Source organism: Nematolebias whitei, chromosome 6, assembly GCF_014905685.2.
Source record: "Nematolebias whitei isolate Nwh7 chromosome 6, NemWhi1, whole genome shotgun sequence".
NCBI classification, from domain to species: domain Eukaryota; kingdom Metazoa; phylum Chordata; class Actinopteri; order Cyprinodontiformes; family Rivulidae; genus Nematolebias; species Nematolebias whitei.
The window spans coordinates 42,660,033-42,680,441 of NC_056503.1; the positions used below are offsets into that span (position 1 = coordinate 42,660,033).

At 40.0% G+C, this 20,409-nt stretch overlaps 1 protein-coding gene across 3 annotated transcripts; it reads left to right on the forward strand.

Moving 5' to 3' along the window:
- The first annotated feature begins 5,885 nt into the window (after positions 1-5,885).
- pgr (progesterone receptor) lies at positions 5,886-20,172 on the forward strand. 3 transcript variants are annotated; one of them, XM_037678311.1, is made up of 9 exons: positions 5,886-6,410; positions 6,549-6,730; positions 6,914-7,023; positions 17,508-17,624; positions 17,864-18,169; positions 18,449-18,593; positions 18,676-18,806; positions 19,775-19,932; positions 20,017-20,172. In XM_037678311.1, exons 1-9 carry the CDS (start codon positions 5,886-5,888, stop codon positions 20,170-20,172), a joined length of 1,830 nt encoding a protein of 609 aa, XP_037534239.1. The 3 variants fall into 3 exon arrangements, with proteins under 3 accessions (XP_037534239.1, XP_037534240.1, XP_037534238.1); XM_037678312.1 differs by having other exon boundaries at positions 5,886-6,014; positions 6,345-6,730; XM_037678310.1 differs by having other exon boundaries at positions 5,886-6,730.
- Positions 20,173-20,409: the final 237 nt, after the last annotated feature.

Sequence of the window (20,409 nt, forward strand, 5' to 3'; positions counted from 1 at the left end):
ATAAAGCCGATATGATTTTTAACATTTGTTGATATTTTTACATTTTAAGAAGAAATAACAGACAATATTCTTGTAAAGAAGGAAAAATAATACATCCTGATGCATGCTCAATAATCCAGGTAGAAAAATCTGAAAAAGTTAAGTCTGGTCCATTCAAAAAATGGGTTTTTTGAACCCGTCCAGAGGACCAGACTTAACTTTTTCAGAAAAAAAATAATACAGTTGTTCCCATATTTTTAAAAATTAAAACAATGAACTATGCAGGTCTATGTGATTTGTTTTAATTGTGGAAAAATTACTACTTCAAAGAAATAAAACAAAGTGAAAGTGATACGTTTTACTCTTTGTATTAGTTCACATATTTGCAAAGGAAATGACAAGAAAATGGCAAAAACGAGCCCTTGTTGTTATAAGAACCAATTAAATTCAGTTTAAATTTAGTTTTGATCAAAGATTGAAAGCGCCGCTGCAGATGGGCCAAAGAGCCGCATGTGGCTCCAGAGCCGGAGATTGCAGACCCCTGAGCTAAAGAGCTAAATGAATAGCATTTTCTGGAAACATGCAGTGTGACTGCTGAGAGTGGAACGACTGATGAAATTGCACCAGGAACTTGAACTTGAGTTGCTGGCGTTAAAAGCTTTGCAGAGAGTGGTGAAGGCTGCACAGAAATCTGTTGGAATCAGTCTTCCCACCATCACAGACATCTACACCTCCAGATGCAGGAAGAGGGCCACCTGCATCATGAAGGACCCCACCCACCCAGCACACACACTTTTTGCCCCACTCCCCTCAGGAAGGAGGTTAAGGAGCATTAAGTGTAGAACCACTAGACTGAGGAACAGCTTCTACCCTGAGGCTGTTAGACTCATGAATCTCTAACTAGAATAATCACTGTGAAAAACCATATCATGTTGCTGCTGATCTGTTTCATGTTGCTGCTGATCTGTTTCAATGTTGATGTGTTCATGCGTGCACATCTGCTCACAGACTCATGTTCATGTTTGTGCTGATGTTCAATGTTTTATGTTATGAGTGCTTAGTGTATATTTAGTTGATGTTTTTCTTAGTTCATATCTTAGATGTTATTACTGTTTTTCTTATACATTTTATTGTTGGATGTAACTGGGACCCTGTGTACATAATTTCGCTCCACCACATGTACCACATGAGGTGCGAATGACAATAAAGAAACTCTGACTCTGACTCTGACTCTAAAAGAAGCAGAACAGTAGCTAAAAGCTAAAAGGAGCAAAACATTTTGCTAAAAACCAAAAGATGCAAATTGCTAAATATAAGCCAAAAGTAGCAAAACAATAGCTAATTGCTAAAAGTAGCAAAACATCTAGCTAAAAACCAAAAGGAGTAAATTGTTAGGATAAGCCAAAAGTAGCTAAACAATAGCTAAATGCTAAAAGTATCTAGACATCTAGCTGAGAACCACAATAAGTAAGTTGTTAAATATAAACCAAAAGTAGCAAAATAATAGCTAAATGCTAAAATTAGCAAAGCATCTACCTAAAAACCAAAATAAGTAAATTGTTAAATATAAGCCAAAAGTTAGAAAACAATAGCTAAATGCTAAAAAGAACAAAACATTTAACTAAAACCAAAAGAAGTCAATTGTTACATATAAACCAAAAGTAGCAAAACAATAGCTAAATGCTAAAATTAGTAAAACATCAAGCTGAAAACCAAAATAAGTAAATTGTTACATATAAACCAAAAGTAGCAAAACAATAGCTAAATGCTAAAAGTAGCAAAACATCTAGCTAAAAACCAAAGGAAGTACATTGTTACATATGAGCCAAAAGTAGCAAAACAATAACTAAATGGTAAAAGTAGCACAGCGAGGTAGAAGCTTAAGGTAGCATTAGAAGACAACAACAAAAAAAATAAATAGCTGAATTTTAAAGAGAACAGTATTTTGAAGGGTTTTATGAATTCTTAATGGGTTTCTAAGGGGAAAAGATTTGTAAATAAAGTAAAAAATATAAAATGGTATAAAAGTTTCAAAAACCAAAACACAGATATCTCTTCCTCGAAATAAATAACACTTTGATATATAAACTGCTAAAACAGCGTGATAACTAGATTGAGTTGATATACCGGTATACAAAATTATTCAACTTGATCAACTGTTTTACATAAATTTGGAGGCTTTTTACTTTTTTTTAAAGAAGGAATGATGGCAAAAATGTTGTAAAGGTTACAGCCTCCTGGTTGAGACAAAAAAAGGACTAAAAGCTACAACACCCCTCAAAGATACAAGACTGAGAAAACCTCAAAAAGACCATTCATAGCTTTTAAAGACTCAGACTGATTACAACATTTTGTTTTGAAAGATTATCATGGGGCTTAATGAAACATGTTCACCCCATGCCGAAGAAAAGCAGACAGCTGATTGGAAAAGCGGAAGTTGCCCAAAGATTTCAAGGCTCACGCTATCTTGTGAGAAAACTAGGCCATTACCGCATTTGAAGAACACATTATCCAGATATGAACGTGTCATTGTTATCGGAGGATTATGTAGGCCACAGCATGAGAATCCCTTATGATGTCAAAAAGCAGGATGCAGGAGATAGGGCCAAGGACTGAATGTGCATCATGACTGCATGCATCAGCAGCATCCTCACTTTGATTAACTCGAATAGTAAAACCTGTTCTGTCTTCTAACTATGATAACAAAAACAAATCAGATGAGTCCAGGGAGGAGAGCAAACTTGTTTTTTTGTAATTGTATGACCAACACAATGAAGACAATCTTCACATTATCAGTGTGCTCAACTCTAGCGAACATAAAAATGACTAACTCCATCAATTCGAGTGCTATTCTGTTCAAATTTGTTGTGGTAGTAGCTGATCCTCATCCTCAACACAGACACTGAGCATTAACAGGTTGCACACTATTTTTGTTACAATATTGACAGGGAATATGGTGAGTGCTTTGAGCTTTAGTTTCACTTATTTTACAATTTTGTGGTTATTTGCGACACAAACATCAGCAGCAGCTGAAGTTCGAGGCCGTTCTGGTACAAATATTCAAATGTTTCTGCTGGAATAACTGGATAATGTGAAATTGTAACACTCTGTAAAATAGTCTTTCCATGATCCAATGGGATTTTTTTTTTTTTTTTGTATTGCAGCTGTTTTAAGACGAGTCATGACACGAAAGAGTACCTTTAAAGTCTACAAACTCAAATAATCCAAAAACACATCTACAGCAAGTAAGATCGGATAAAAAAAACAAAAAAAACTTTTCCACAAAACCCCATTTCCAAACATTGAAACTATCCCTTTAATTATCCAGACTTGTTGATGTCTCAAAAAAAAAGGCAAATTAAAGAACCAAACTAGGCAGAACTGATCATTCTTTAGTTTCCATTCATCTGTACACTCTAAAAACTGCTTGGTTAAATACAATCCAACATGTAACCCAGTGATGGGTCCGATTTGATCCAAACCAACCTTTTTTTTTTTTACTCAACATGTTTTGACTATTAGTTAGACTCAGCTTTTTTACCTCAACGTTGGTTAAAATGGTTAAAATGCTGAATTCAAGCGACTCAAAAATTGCGTTAAAATAAAGAACCTGGAATCCGGGTCAATAATTACAACTTGGCTTGGTGCTAACCGCTAACTGCTGTTAGCATTAGCTAACTAGCACCAAGTTAGGTTATTTCAAGAAACTAGTTTCCAAAGCCAACCAGGTTAAACATCCTAAAAGTATTGTTTACTCTTATTTTTACTGTTTCCATTCTAAAACAAGCGTTCAGTCACAGCGTTGAGCCCTGAATGACTGAAGACAATAAACACAATTGTTAAAGCTAAAAAAGTAAAATGCTAGTTACTAATGCGAGAAGCTAAATGCAAGCTAAATATAGTAAAATGCTTGCTTAAGGGAACAAAAGGCTAGCTGTAAAAGATAAAAGTAGCAACAGGCAGGCTAAAAGCTGAAATTATAAAAAGGCTAGCTAAAAAGGACAAAACACTGATTTACGATGTGTTTGGTAATTGTTCGGCTGTTGCATTTTCTATCACTCTTACAAACAGCATCTCACGACTAAACACCATGAAGCGGGGCTTAATTTGTAAACTGATTGATGCAGGAATGCAAATGGGGGCAGGGGTCTCGGGGTCCTCCCCCAGAAAATGTTACATAAAGTAGATGCAATTTCCTGCATTTTGGTGTATTTTAACAGGTTGTTAAACATCTACGTTTATTTACATTTGTAAACACGCCACTTCTGTCAAGCACCCCCCCCACCCCCCATTTGACGGTTCTGATTCAAACTCTTCTCCGTTGAATTAACTGTCCTGCTCGTTGTTGTCCGACTCCACATGTGAAACCTCCAGGCGCCTCCCCATCTGTTCATGGCGGCTTCCTGTGGGCTCCTGCCCGCCTACAACTGCCTGGTTAGCTCGGCACTCACCCCCACACCACTCGCTCGTTCCTGCTCCAATCTCGATTGATGCTGCCTTCAGGTGCTTCAATTCTCAGTTGTCCAACTAAGGACAACGACAAGCCTTTTTAAAATTAAAGTAAACTGGACTGTCTTTTCTACATTTTGTTCGCTGCTATTTTGACACATTAGCGCAGTTGTTTTGATACGAAATGTGAATAATACACAAACATTTCTCTCGTATTTTTAATAAATAATCCAAAAAATATTAATGACCCACTTCAACTGTCAAACTGATTAGCAATATAGTTGTGCTGTTTAATTATAGTTTTGTGATTTTGTATAAAATTGCACGATACTTTGGACTTATAGTGGTGGAGATTTGTTTTTAAGGGTAGGAGTGAAGATGTTTACTTGAAGCGGCAGCGTGTGATGGGAGCTCTTAAGTGGCTGTTGTGTTTAAAATGAGTGTTTATGTAATTATTTTCAGTTGACCAATTTAAGTTTTATTCGTTCAAGGCAGTCGTATTTGTTCATAACTTTATTATTAGTGAGCCAGAGAGTTACTGGAAGCAAAGAGTTGCTGGAACGCAACCTGTCGAAATAAGAGAGTTCCTGGATCCTGTTCTCGCAGGATCCGGCTCAAATCAAGCCCTGCTATGAAGTACAAGTACACACATCCTCTGTGCCACTGTGTCCAGACAATGTTCTTTTTTTTTTTATTTGTGAAAGTTGGCGACCCAATCTCCAACAGGGTGAAAAGATTAGGTCAAAACCAATATGAGGGCGCTGTAGCTCAGTGGTAAAGTGCTGCTGTCTCATTATTCTGGAGCTGCTGGTGCAAGCCCAGGTTGTTGCCAGGTCTTTCCCTCCCTGAAGGGAGCAGCCAAAATAAACTTCATTCGGTCAACACAACCCAACAACTGCAGAGAAGTTGTTTTTTTTTTTTTTAAGTTGATTTAAAGCTGAATTTCGTTTGGTTTTTATTCTCTGCTCATTTTTCTTGGACTTGTGAGTTTTAGGGCGGAGACTATTGGCCCCTGTCTGTCTCCTCCTCAGGTCTGCTGTGAGAGCAGAGCTCAACTCCAAACCCAGCTCAGCTTCGACTCTCTCCTCTCCACCTTTTTGGACGGTTGGGTATCTCAGTCCCAGCGAGGAACTCTGGAAATCTGTGAAGAAGAGGAATAAAAACAGATCTTATTTAGACTTCTACAACATGACACGGACAAACACAGGACGGACTTTGTGTAAACTCGTATTTTTGGAGAGGGGACATGTTTGCGCGCTGATTGAAAGTTTGCCCCCTCTTTAAAACCAGTTACTTCTTGTAGTCCAACCCTTGTTCCATGTGAAAGACAGAGTCGGAGCATTCTTGGCAGGGAGGAGGATTACAGGAAGGTCTCTGAGCTGTAACTTATATCACACACCTTCCAGCCTGCGGCGCGTTCAGGACGCGCGCGCTTCGAGCGTCTAAATAAATAAAAGATGGAGAACAAAATGAACGGGAAGATGAGCGCCATCAGCACCACCCCTGTTGCAGATTTAACAGATTTGAGAGTGAGCGACCTGAGTGATGCTGGTTACAGCAGGTCCGCTTCCAAACCCGCTGCGGAGGTTCGATCCCTGAGCTGCGCGTCCTCCTCGCGTCATTTTGGGAACGCCGGCGCGCTGATCCACGGTCTGAGCGCGAGCGGCGACTGCGCGCTGTACAAAGACTGCAACGTCCTCGACGCTTCACTTGCTGCAAAACCTTTTTACGAGCAAAGCAGCGAGCACGTGCACTGGGAAGAGCTGGTGAAGGTTCAGAGGACGAGCGCGGCCGCGTCCGGCGCCGGTCTGAGCCAGTCCTCCGCCTCCGGGGCTCCCTGTAAGTTCATCAAAGATGAGAAGGAGCCCTCTGTGATCATGGACGCTCCCTGCTCCAGGTTCGAGTCCTCCCCTGAGATGCCCGCCATGGACACCTGCAAGCAGCACCTGGCGCTCGGGGAGGGGGAGTCCGGCGGCTTCAGCGCGCCGCGGCCGGGGCTGGAGGCGCAGGGCTCCCCGAACTTCCTCATCGACCTGAACCCGTCCGAGCAGCTCGTGAGCCAGGTGAGGGCTGACTCCAGGTGCGCTCTGACCACCAAGGCGGGCGTGAGCTTCGACGAGGGCACGCACCCCCCCGCTGCGCAGCACGCGGTGCCCCGCTGGCAGGTGCAAACATCGCCCGCCGAGACTCAGTTCTGGACGGCGGGCGTCGCGGAGGACGCGTTCCCAGCCAGCAGCTATGTGGGGATCCAGAACCAGAACCCGTCTCAGAGGAACCCGTCCCCGTTCTCTGCATTCCCAGGGTAAACAAAAACAACAACAAAAACTTTTTTTTTAAAATAAACATCTGTTTTATGATGGATCAGGGCGATCAGTTACCACAAAGTGAAAAATCTTAGAAAGCAGAAAAAACTTCTGTCTTAGTTTATTGTTAGAAGTTTGAGCTGCTCTCGTGAATCTGTCAAAGCGTCATCTCATGTTTTCAGGATGCAGCCTCAGAGGATGTGCGTGATCTGTGGAGATGAGGCCTCTGGGTGCCACTACGGGGTCCTAACCTGCGGGAGCTGCAAAGTCTTCTTCAAGAGAGCAGTGGAAGGCGAGTCTTTGTGTGTAATTGTAATTGTGCTTGTCTGTTAGCAAAATATCTCACGGACGTATGAGCATATTTGAATGAAACTTTCTGAAAGTAGTCATTGGATCGACACCAACAACAGATTACCTTTTGGAGTCACTTGGATTCAAGATGGCTGCCACAGCAAAGCAATACTGTGACATTCACAAACAGGTTTAACTCTGCCAACTTTACAGATGTTTGGTGTGGTAGTAGCTGAGACTGACCCCCAGTTTATACAAGAAGCACTAACCGGTCCGTTTAAAACTTAGTCATTAATTATTGGAATGAACACTGTTAGTAAAATATCTCAAATCCATTAATGAAACATTCTGAAAGGTATAGATATACAACTGGTTAACTTTTTGGGACAACACCAATTCAATGGCCGCTACAGCCAACGGAAATCGGAAAACACAAAAAATAATAAAAGGTAGTATCTGAGCATTATCCACAAAACATACTTTGAGCACCTATTTAAAAAAAACAAACAACTAACTGTTGGAGTCAAACCCATATGTTAGCAAAATATTTCATGAATGCATTTCACTGAGATTCTTAGAAAGAAATTATTGGCTGCACAGATTAACTTTAGTAGGAGTCAACCCAATTCAAGATGGCTGCCGCGGTTAATCCACCACCCGCTGCACTAACAGGACCGTATGCAGCTGAAGGTCCACGACCCACACCGAGAGCTCCTACACCATAAATAGATTAACGTAGTTTTTATTGTTTATTAATGTCCACTCGCTCGTCGTTAATCCAGACGTGAAAGTAGAAATTTAAAAAGTGCAGAGAGCTGCAGAGTTTAGGCCTCAGGATCCAGGAAGCGTTCTGGTGACTTACGGGAAACAAGTTTAGCTAGTCGTCACTAATTAAAATTTAATAAGTAACTGAACTAATGTGATTTTGTGGAAACTCCCAACAAAGACGTATCAAAATCCCACTCTAGATATATTATTACTTTCTTTTCATGCAAAAAAAAAAAACCCTCTCAGGGCGGTGATGTCACTTTAACAATACGAGTTTAAACACCGATTATGCCAGAAAGGTCACGTTATTTAATGCATGAGTCATCTTTCCATCTGTTTGTTTATTAGCCGTTTTCTTCTGACACATTAGAAATATATTTGAGGAAGCTTGATGGGAAGTCTCACCTTTATGAGAGGTGCACTTATTTATGTAGCACCTTTCTCATATATAGAGAGGGAGCTCACTATTAAGCAGCTTTTATAAAGTTTTTATTTCTTAAAATGCAATTTGTGTAGAATATCTGATTGGTGGAAGCTCTTGAATAAAACTAGTGCATAAGTAGAGTTGAGGCGAATGTGTTTTTATTCCTTCGGGCGTCTTTTGCTGTGCCTTGTGGCGCCCTGTTTATTTATAGAACACTTTGCAAACAACAGAAGCAGCACCGAAGTGCAAAACTGTTTACGAAATTAAAAACAAAATTACCATCGATAGGTGACATTAGTAAAACGAAGGAGAAGAAACTAAAACATTTCATAAAACAATCCAACGAAGTTCAGTCAGGTCATCTGGACGGTTCCTTTTTATTGTTGTTGAGATGTTTCGTCCTTCATCCAAAGGACTTCGTCAGTCCAAGGAGCCCCAACAAACTGAGACCCACAAGCAGCACACTCTCATAGTGGACCAACCAGTTTGATGGTGATAAGAGGGCTTTTGGAGCCCGCCCTCTCCCCCATCGACTCCTCTGAGGGAGCCAGAGCCAAAGTGGTTCAAAACATCAAAGTTCATGCTCAGTAATCCAGGTGGAAAATCCAACAAAGTTCAGTCAGGTCCTCTGGATGGTTTCTTTTATTTTTTGTTGTTATTGTTGAGACATTTCCTCCCTCATCCAAAGGACTTCATCAATCATAGGAGCCACAAACAAGCACTTGCTCTATGGGAGTGTGCTGCTTGTGGGACTGAGTTTGTTTGTCGCTCCTCGGACTGATGAAATCCTTTGGATGAAGGACAAAACGTCTCAAGAACAACAAAAGAAACCGTCCAAATGACCTGAAAGAACTTTGTTGGATTTTTTTTTACCTGGATTATTGAGCATGAACTTTGATGTTCAAGAACGGACTCCATCAAGTTGCCAACCTCAATGGGCAGAAAAGGGTCGTCAAAAACACTTCGGCTTTTTTTTTTTTTTTTTTAGCTCGAGCCATTCTTACATGAAGAGGTGAATGAAATAAAGTAGAAACAGGAGCGATTAGCTCTGTTTTATGTTCGGCTCTTTAAACACCTAAAAACATCTGGTTTGTTTAAACTCAGTGTTGTAGACGAAGTAGGAAATGTAAATAAAATGTTATATACCATCATCAACAACTCCCAGTTAATGTTTTCTTAATGTACAGCAAACTTTAAAACAAATGCACATTTTTCTTTTGGTTGTACATAGGGGGGCCTTTCTGTGTGGAGTTTGCATGTTCTCTCCGTGCATGTGTGGGTTTTCTCCAGGTACTCAGGTTTCCTCCCACAGACCAAAAACATGCATGTTAGGCTGATTGGTAACTCTAAATTGTCCCTAGGTGTGAGTGAGAGAGTGAATGGTTGTTTGTCTTGTTTGTCTCTATGTGTCCCTGTGATGGACTGGAGACCTGTCCAGGGTGTACCCCGCCCCTCGCACAGTGATAGGTGGACATGGGCACCAGTGACCCCTGTGACCCAAAATGGAAGAAGCGGGTGAAAAGATAATGGATGGATGGATGGATTTAAAAGGGGAGTGGTGGCGCAGAGGTTAGAGAGGTGGGCTTGTGATCCGAAGATCGCCGGTTCATGCCCCGGCCCCGACAACATCAAAAATTGTGGGTGGGGTAGGTGAAACACCCACACTTGCCCCCACCCTCATTCGCCCCACTCTGGGCCCATGAGCAAGGCCCTTAACCCCCACCATGTGCTCCCTAAACAGGTCTCTCTTGAAAATGAGTTCTCGTGGCTCAATGAGACTAACCTGGATAAATAAAGGCTAAATGAAAAAAAAAAGACCAGAAATGGATATAAAAAACAAGTTATGGTAATATTTGAAATTAAAGTCAAAATGTCAACAAAATGCAGGTTATTGGTATTTATAACAGTGTAATCATTCCACAAAGAGACAGAAAGAAATAAAGAAAACTAAATAAAAATTAGAGAAATTTTTCCTGCGTGAATGCTTATTGCTGAAGAACTTGTTGAAAACAGCTGAAATTAGCTAAAAACATGCTGAAATGTAGCTGAAATTGCAGAACAAGCCCAAGTTAGCAGAAGAAAGCAGAAAGAACACATATTTGATGAATTAGGTTTACATGAGCAGAAATTAACATGAAAAATAGGAAATTAGCTAACAAGGCAGAAATGAGCAAAAAACAACTGAAAAGTAGCTGAAAAGGCAGAAAGAAGCTTACACTACCAGGTGGAGGTGGAAGGAGATGAAATGAGCTAAAAAGAAAAACATGAATATTAGTTGAAACAGCAAAATTTAGCACAAAACAGCTAAAAAAGTAGTTGAAATAGCCCAAAAATCTGAAACTAGCAGAAAAAAGCTGGAAGGAGCTGAATTTAGAAAACAGAAGTTAATTAGGCTGAAAGTAGCAGAAATTGCCAACAAACAAACAAACTTGAATTTATCTGTGAACAGCTGAAATTAACTGAAAAATGCTAAAACATAGTATCTGAAAAGTTAGGACAAGCTTAAATTAGCAGAAGAAAGCAGAAAGAACACGTTTACTCAGTTAGACTGAAAGATGCAGAAATGTGCACGAAAAAATGGAGATCTGAAAAAAGCTGAAAATAGCAACCAAAAAAAAAAAAAAAACAGCTGAAGACTAGCTAAAAATGTCTAAAATAAGCTTAAATTACCAGAAGGAAGTGGAGAGAGCACATTTTTGCTGAAATAGGCTAATTAAAGTTTAAACGAGTACAAAAAATGTGGAATTAGCCACAAAAAAAAAAACAACAAAAAAAAAAAACTAAAATTAGCATAAAACAGCTAAATAGCAGCAGAAATAGAAGAAAAAGCTGAAACTTGCAGAATAATCTGAAAGGAGCATAAGCTCAAATCAGCAGAAATAGAAGAAGCACAAAAATGTTGTAACTGGCAGAAAGAATCTAAAAACAGTGCAAAACAGCTGAAAAAAACAGCTGAAAGTAGCTGAAAATAAATTTAAATTTGCACAAGGAAGCTGAACCAGAACAAAATGTGAAAGGAGCAGTAAAAGGTTGTAAACAGATCTAAAGATTTGAAGGATGTAAAATGAGCTCAATTCATTTTCTGAGATAATAAGTGGCAGAAAAGGCTAAATATTTCAAAAAGCTAAAGTTGCATCAATACCAAAAGTCATAGCAAGGTTGTCCTGAAAGAGCTGAAATTTTTGCTATTTGAATTGTTGAAATAGCACAAAAAATGTAGAACGAGAACGATTCCAAAAAACGTACGGAAGAAAACTGGATCACAATACAGTAGTCCCTCACTACTTCGCGGTTCGTTTTTCGCAGACTCGCTTTATCACGGTTTTTCAAAGTAAGATTGGGCATGACACACAGCGGCTGATAGACGGATGAGCTGCACGATCGGCATGGATTTTTTTTATTCAAAATAAATTATTTAAAATTATTATCACCTGTGTGCAGCCCACAGCTGTGGGGGATGCTTCCTTCTGCAGCTGATACATATGCACATTTATATATATTAATATATTGTACATATATGTATGATATATAAATACTAAAATAAACTACTACTTACTTCTTGTATTACTATTCCTACTTCGTGGGTTTTCACTTATTGTTTGGCTTCAGGGTACGGCTCTCCCGCAATTAATGAGGGACTACATTTATGTGAACGCTTCTTAAAGATTCACACAACAAGGTGTCGTTGTGCGTGTTGAAACCTTGTTCACCACAACAGAAGTGTCTTTTCATTCGTTTCAGTTTGACGCCCCACTTTTATTTTAATCCATTCCATTCCTCACAATTATAGTCAGTCATTCGTGGCACAGCTATCTTTTGAAGGCTGCTGTGAATTAAGTTGTTTAGCAAGTGAAACCAGTATCATGTCTGGGTTGACACCAAGATGTCCTGCATACTTGGCGTCAGTAACGTGAGAGCAGTCTGCTGCAGTCCCACAATGAGCTGCTTAGTCTGAAACTGGCGATGTATCTCCAAACGTTCAGCTGTTCTAGTTACTTTAAATCTGTATGTAATCACACATGATGTACTATTTTAAATTCAGTAAATCCTGACTAACTGGCCTAGTTCTTAAAAACAGCTGATAAGATTCAGCTATGGTTCTCAACTATGTTTATTTCTGCGTATCTTTATTTAAAAATAATCTTGTTACCAGTTCTTTATCCTCACTTTCATTCCCTTGTATTTATTCTAGTCTTTTTTTTTAGCAACTTAAAAAGATGGCAAGCAAAAATAACTACTGCTCAACCAGTTGTACAGGTATTGAATTAAAATTTAGGTTGGTAGTAGATGAGCATTATTGTCAACGCATACTTCCAGAATGTATTTTTTTCTTCTTACAACTTCAGTATTAATTATTTAAGTCAAACCCTTTTGTCTGTTAGCAAAATATCCAAGGAATGGTAAATGGACTGTACTTATACAGCGTCTTTCTATCTTATCAATGTACTCAAAGCTCTTTACAACACAATCTGTGCCCTTATTTACCCGTTCATACAGCACTCTACTGGATCTATACAGAGAATAATCAGAGCTTTATCACATTCATACACCAATGGGACACACATAGAAGGCAATGGGGGTTCAGTGTCTTGCCCAGGGACACTTCAGCATACGACTGCTGGTGGAATCGAACCCTCAACACTCCTATTGGAGGACGACTGTTCTAACCACTCAGCCACAGCCGCCCCAGAAATGAATCACTGAATGATTTTTACAGAAACTCTTGGAAAGAAATTCTTGTCTGTAGATCCATTCATCATCTTTACCCACTTCTTCTTTTCTGGGTCGAGGGGGTTCAATAGTGCACATGTCCAGTAGTCGCTGTGCCAGAGACGAAGGACACCCTGGACAGGTCGCCAGTCCATCACAGGGACACAGAGACAAACAAGACAAACATTCACACCTACGGACAGTTTAGAGTTACCAAATAACCCAACATGCAGGTCTTTGGTCTGTAGGAAGTAGCAAGAGGAAACCCACTAAGAACAGAGAGAACATAAGTGCCAACTTGAAAGGTCGGATGAGTCAGCCCAATTCAAGATGGCTGCCCGAGTTACTCAGCTGTAGTCTGCAGAAAAAAATACAATGGTCCCTCGACTATTGTTGGGGTTACGTTCCACCCACCGAACACTATATTTATTTTAGTATATATATGTAATGATATATATTTTAAGGCTTTATAAACCCTTCCCACACTCTTGCAATGTTCAGGTTTCTCTTGTAAACGAGTCCCCGAGCCCCCCCCCCCAGGTTGATGTGTGCATGGATAATTGAGCTTCTGGAAGTTTCAGGATTATTTACAACTTTCCTGCCAGTTCTGTGAGTTTAATAGAGAGCATAGATTTGCGTTGCCAAACTTTCCCTCTATTTTGTCAGAAAGCAGTTTCCAGAAGCACTATTGGCTTCTTGGTAGTGTAGTTCTTTGACTGGCGTTGCAGTGTAGGCTTATTGAAAGAAAACTACAAAATGGTGGTGCCCATCCTAATTATTTATTCATTTTTCGTTAATTTTTTTTATCCCATACCGTCCCAATCACATGAGTAAGATTAAAGTTGACAATCGTTGAAAAACCGGGAAAGAGCGAGTTCGCAAAAGTCAAACCACGAAGTATGGAGGGACTACTGTAATTCGTTTCAGTTCAGATTCAATTCAGTTTATTTATAAAGCACCAAGTCACAAAAGAAGTTGCCTCAGGGCACTGAACAGAAGCATTCACATACATAAAAAAACAATGAATACAAGTTATTTATCTAAGGAAGCCAGAAGATTGGGTTGAATCTTCACTTCGATGCAGTCGCTCATAAATGTATAAATACATAAATAATAGATAAAATAAAATATAAAAATCTCAGTTAATTCTGCAGCTACTGAGTTCAATTAGGGTGTGGTTGCAGCTGGAAGTCAACCACAACACATACTCTTAGAGCAACTACATCTAGGAAGATATTGCATTTTTGCGCTATGGGTCAAACTCGTACTGGTACATCCGGTAATTTTTAAGGTTTTACCAAAACTGTCCAGATGACCTGACTGAAAATTGTTGGATTGTATACCTGAATTATTGAGCATGGACTTTGTTGGTTTTACCAAAATATTCATTTCTCAACACAAGATGGTCTTAGTCTAAAACACACATAAATGGTGGTGGAGCATACTAAGACTAGGGCATATTAGATATTTTATTGTTTTAAGATATTGTTCCTTTATTTGCATTGGGATCGTTCCAGAAGTGAAAACCATCGGTAATTTAAAACCTCAGACTGTTTGTGCCACAGTTTTTAAAAGCCTGCACTCTTGATCCAGGAAGCAACTTACTTTAGGCAACTGACTGGAACAAGTTTTGCTAGTCGTCACTAATTACATGCTAATACCAAGTAACTGAACAGGCATATGCTTTACGGTTTTATGACAACTCCCAACACAGAACGTTTTGTTGAAATCTCACCCTAGACATGTTTTTTGGTAAATACAGTATTTTCTCAGGACTGTTATGTCATTTTAACAGTACAAGGTTATTTGCCAACTCTATTTGTACCACAAAAGCTACACTGATGTGCTGAACAGCAAAAGCTATACAAAAACATCTAATCTCAAACGGCGATACTAAGACTAAGGAGGGTAAACTAAAAAAGCAGGAAAACATTCCATAAAACACCCAGCCAAAAACAGTTTACATCAAGCTGCCGATCTCGACTCAAGTGGAATGCCGGGGAGCAGAAATGGGTTTTTAATAGCGCCAAAAACTTTTCTGAACTCCGAGCTGGTCTTATAAGAAAAGGCAAATTATTCTGCAGAAGCAGCAGCTGAAAAAGGTGCAATCAGCGCATCTTTCTTCTTCTAACTGGCCTAGATCTTAAAAACAGCTGATAAGATTTACAGTTATTATTCTTAGTTAGCCTTGTTTGTTTATGCATATCTCTATTTTAAAATTATCTTGTTACTATTTCTTCTTTTTCCCTTTCATTCTTTTAATTTCTACTTTCTTTTATTGTTGTTGTTTTAATCACTTGTTTAGATAATTAACAATACAACATATTAATAAATGAAATGATTCCATGACTTTTGCCAAGGGATGGAGTTAAGAGCCCACATAAACTTTCATGTTTCAAAATTACTGGTGACTTATAGAAAAGACAGTAAACCCTAAAATAATTGTGCAGTGCCTTACATTTCAGTAGCCTAAAAAGGTACATTCAAATCAGATGCAAAATCGGAGGCAATGTGTTCAACATAATGGTACTTCCTCTAGTTATGTAACAGTCAACAATGGTGTGTGTGGGGGGGGGGTGTTTAGAGGGTGGAGTCTGTCTTTCCCCATCGCTATAGTGGGAGCTTCAGTGAGGTGGATACCAGAGTGAGCAGCATGGATTTTTTATTTTAAATAATCAAGCACGACCCAAACCAAGCCTGGATATTTCTCAAACAGGGAAATGGCCAGTCCGTCCCCGGGTGCTGATTGGCTCAGTAACCCTAGCATCCTTTTGTCTGCTCTCTTTGGCTGTTCACTTTTAGATCATTTAGAGAGTTAGAACATTTTGCAAGAGTGTGGGATAGGTTTAAAGCCCTATCTATCTATCTATCTATCTATCTATCTATCTATCTATCTATCTATCTATCTATCTATCTATCTATCTATCTATCTATCTGCATGTATATATAATACAAAAATAAATATAACGTCTCTACTTTGTGGATTTTCATATATCGCAGGGGTGTCTGGAATGCAACCCCCATGATGAGAGACTACTTCGTGGTTTGTTTTTCACGGACTCGTTCTATCGCAGTTTTTTCGGAGAAAGATTGGACATGATACACAATTGGGTGATGGATGGATGAGCAGCACGATCGGCATGGAAATTTTATTTAAAATAAATTATTTTAAATTATTTAGCACCTGCTGCACCTGTGTGCATCCCACAGCTGCAGGAGAAGCTTCCTCTTGCAGCATGTCAGATCTCTGCTCTGCGGTAGAGAAGTGGGCGTGGCCAAGAGCACTGGCAGGTGGCAGAGAGCAGCCAGAGGCAGAGAGCTGAGATTGTGACGTTGTGCTCTTTTAGAACATTTAGAGTTTAGAAAATTGTTAGGGACATTGCAATAGTGTGGAAAGGGTTTTAAAAGCCTTAATATATAGGCTACCTGTATATCCATCCATTCATCCATTATTTTACCCACTTCTTCCTTTTTCGGGTCGCGGGGGTCACTGGTGCCCATGTCCAGCCATCAATGTGCGAGAGGCGGGGTACACCCTTAACAGGTCACAAGTCCATCACAGGAACTGTATACCTGTATATAAATAATAAAACAAACTACTTCTTACTACTACAGTAAATACTAAAATAACCACTACTAAACTACTTGTGTACATAATTTCATTCCATCTCATGTGGTACATGAGATGGTAATGGTAATAAAGTTTACTTGAACTTGGACTACTGTATTCCTACTTCACGGTTTTTCACTTATCACGCGGGGGGTGGTTGTGGTTCCAAATCCCCGCGATAAACGAGGGACTACTGTACTCCTTTAGGAGCTTTACATGAGACAGCAGATGGACTGAAAGCTGAGTTTCTTTTAGCAACGCTAACTTGGAAGTTCAGATTCAGACATAAAGTTCAGACTCTGGTACTTTAAGGAAAAAAAAAATCAAATACAGTGGAGAATGTAGTAACAGGCTTTTAAATCTATGCTTTTCAAAGGTCCCGTCATTATAATCCACTCAGGTACCTTTCATGCACTCCAACACTCAACTGTACAGTGTGCAATTTTCCATTACCTCCTTTTCCTGTTTTTTTCTATTAACATTATCCGAGAAGTTTAATAAATGTTTATTTCTCTGTATTACCAACATGTGTTTTTATGTTAATCTGTGGGAACTGCTCCAAACAAACTACTTCAATGAAGAATATTAGCACAAAACACTCTTGACCTTCTATGGTAGTTGTTAAAGGTTATTAGTAACAGTATCACATTGAACAGTGCACACTGTGTTCCTCATCTTGGACTTTTTTGTGTGTTGTTGTTGTTGTTATCTTGCAGTGTGAGATATAGCAAGAGCCACTATGTCTCACCACGGCCATGTCACTCTGTCCTCACAGCCTTGCCTCTGTCTAATTTCTCTCTTTAGGTCTTTTAGAATGCTGCCTTAGTGTGGCGTGGAGTAGCCATGCTTATAGTTGGGAGCCCCTCCACACTTTTCTGCCTGTCATTTTCCTCTCCTGTTCTCAACATGTTTGAAAAATCAAGTGCTGTTAAAACTAAAAATAGTGTGCATATTCTATCCATTCGCTCCACAGGCCATCACAGCTATCTCTGTGCCGGGCGAAATGACTGCATTGTGGACAAAATTCGGAGGAAAAATTGCCCTGCCTGTCGCCTCCGAAAATGCTACCAAGCAGGAATGATGCTAGGAGGTACTATTTTTTAGTTTTTTTTTTTTTTTTGTAAGAACCAAGCTACAGTGCTAATTTTGTGATTTGTCACATAGAACCAAGTAACACAAACAAATCATTCTTCCCACCCCAGAAAATGTTTGAAGAGCTTTGATAAAAACTATAAAACAAGACTGATTTGCAATCAAGACTCCTAAATGTCAATCAAGTGAAACGCCTCTTCCTTTGGTCTAAAACATTTTTTTGTGTGTGTGTCACAGGAAGGAAGCTGAAGCGCTTTGGAGCCTTGAAGGCCTTCGGGCTGGCCCCGTCCCTGATGTTCCAGTCCCATTTGGCCATGTCCAGTGACAGTCAGGCCTTGACCTCCATGGCTTGTGTACCAGGCATCCATGAGATGCAGCTCTCCCAGCAAATAATTAGCATTCTAGAAAACATCGAACCGGAGATTGTGTACTCTGGCTACAGCACCTCCCAGCCTGACGTTCCCCATCTTCTGCTGAATAGTCTCAACAGGCTGTGTGAAAAACAGCTGCTGTGGATTGTAAAGTGGTCCAAGTCCCTGCCAGGTAACAACCCCATGCATCTCAGGTTTACCACATTTGTTGCTATGGGGATCCACTGGGAGGCCTCACCAAGTGTCTCAGCCTTAAGTAACTCCTGTTAGTCACAGGACAGATTTTCAAAACCCTAATCTAAAAGTGTGGCAGGAAAATTACGAGGGAAATGACAGAAAAACCAAAGTGTTACAACAAAGGTTGCGTTGACCAAGTACAAAAGAAAGAAGCTGGCAAAAAGCAATGCTTTGAAATACTCTCACCAACATGGGGTTATACTTCTTTTCTTAGGGTTTCGTAATCTTCACATCAACGATCAGATGACCCTGATCCAGTACTCCTGGATGAACTTGATGGTGTTCTCTCTTGGCTGGCGCTCGTTTCAGAACGTCACAAGTGAATATTTATACTTCGCACCTGATCTGATTCTCAGTCAGTAAGTACGACTTTTTATAATAATAAATAAAAGAGATTATTTTGCGTTCATTAACACACGACCTCCATGTTTTATCCGTCAGGGAACAAATGAGGAGATCTCCCATATATGACCTCTGTCTGGCCATACAGTTTATCCCCCAGGAGTTTGCAAATCTGCAAGTGACCCGTGAGGAGTTTCTTTGCATGAAAGCCATAATACTACTCAACACAGGTAAAAGTCACCAATTTGCATCCATTTGATTTTATTACTTCTAAACCAACCAGTCGTGGTACAGTGTTGCAAACAGAAAGGTGACCCTTTGATGACCAACAACCGCAAAGGAGTGCGGAACAAGAGTAGACCTTGAAAAGATTCATGTAGCAACTCCTTTCAAGTTATTTTTCTACTTGAGCTGAAAAACATGTTTTTTCAATAGTTTTAAATAGTAGCATGTTCCTTTTAAGTAGTTGTTGACAAAAAGAGTTACATAAGTGCCAAAATGTTTTTTTTTTCTTTCTTAACAGAATAATACATGGCTACGTCCAGGGTTTAATTTGTAAACTGATTAATGCCAGAATGCAAATATCAGTCAGGTTGGTGGTGGAGGAGGGGGAGTGTTCTGGGGGTCCTCACCCAGAAACTTCTGAATAAAGTAGATGCGATTTCCTGAATTTTGGTGTATTTTAATGGGTTGTTAAACAGCTAATTTTACCTACATTTGTAAACATTCTGCTTCGTCAAGCATCTTATGCCGCCTCCCACCCCCTTAGTTGACGGTTCTAAGCCCGCCTCCTCTGTCTGTTTATGGCGGCTGCCTGCGGGCTCCTGCTTGCGTACGACTGCCTGGTTAGCCTAGCACTCACCCCCACCACTCTTTTAGGGGTGGAGATTTTTTTAAGGGTAGAAGCAGAAATGCTACTTGAAGAGGCAGATCGTAAGTGGCTGTTGTGTTTAAAATGAGTGTTTATGTAATCATTTTGTTTGCATAGCCAATTAAAGTTTTATTTGTTCAAGGCAGTAATATTTGTTCACAACTTTATTATTAGTAAGCCTCAGAGTTACTGGATCCAAGCAAACAGTTACCGGAATGCACCCTACCAAAATAGACGTTCCCGGATCTGATTAAGCACGGGCTACGTCTGAACGTGCCTGATGTTTGGAGGAATTTTTCATTTGTAATTGGTCCCATCTGCTCTCAGTGCCACTTGAAGGACTCAAAAGTCAGGCGGCGTTTGAGGAGATGAGGCAAAACTACATACGAGAGCTTTCCAGGGCTATCCACATGAAGGAGAAGAGTGTGGTGGCCAGCTCCCAGCGATTCTATCACCTCACCAAACTGATGGACGCCATTCACGATGTAGGCTCACAGAGAAGAGTGAACGAGTGTCCACGTGTGTTTAATGAGCGCCAACACTGACATGTCATATTTCTCCTTTGACAGATAGTGAAAAAGGTCAACCTGTTCTGTCTGAGCACTTTCATCCAGGCGGATGCCCTGAAGGTGGAGTTTCCAGAGATGATGTCAGAGGTCATTGCCTCCCAGCTTCCTAAGGTGTTGGCAGGCATGGTGAAGCCTCTGTTGTTCCACACCAAGTGAAGACTCCAGCACCGACAGCAAAGCTCTGCCACTGGATCCCTCCCTGCAGGATACTGGAGTCCTCACGAACGTAGTGAGACGTCTAATCTCTGCTAAACGCCTCATGGTTCTCAGGGTGGAGCAGAATAAACACATTTCTTTTCTTTCTACAACGTTTAGGAGAGACATATTGCAAATATGAAAAATTCAGAGGCATCAATGGAAAACAGCTCCTCTGTATTCTTTTTGTGTATCAAA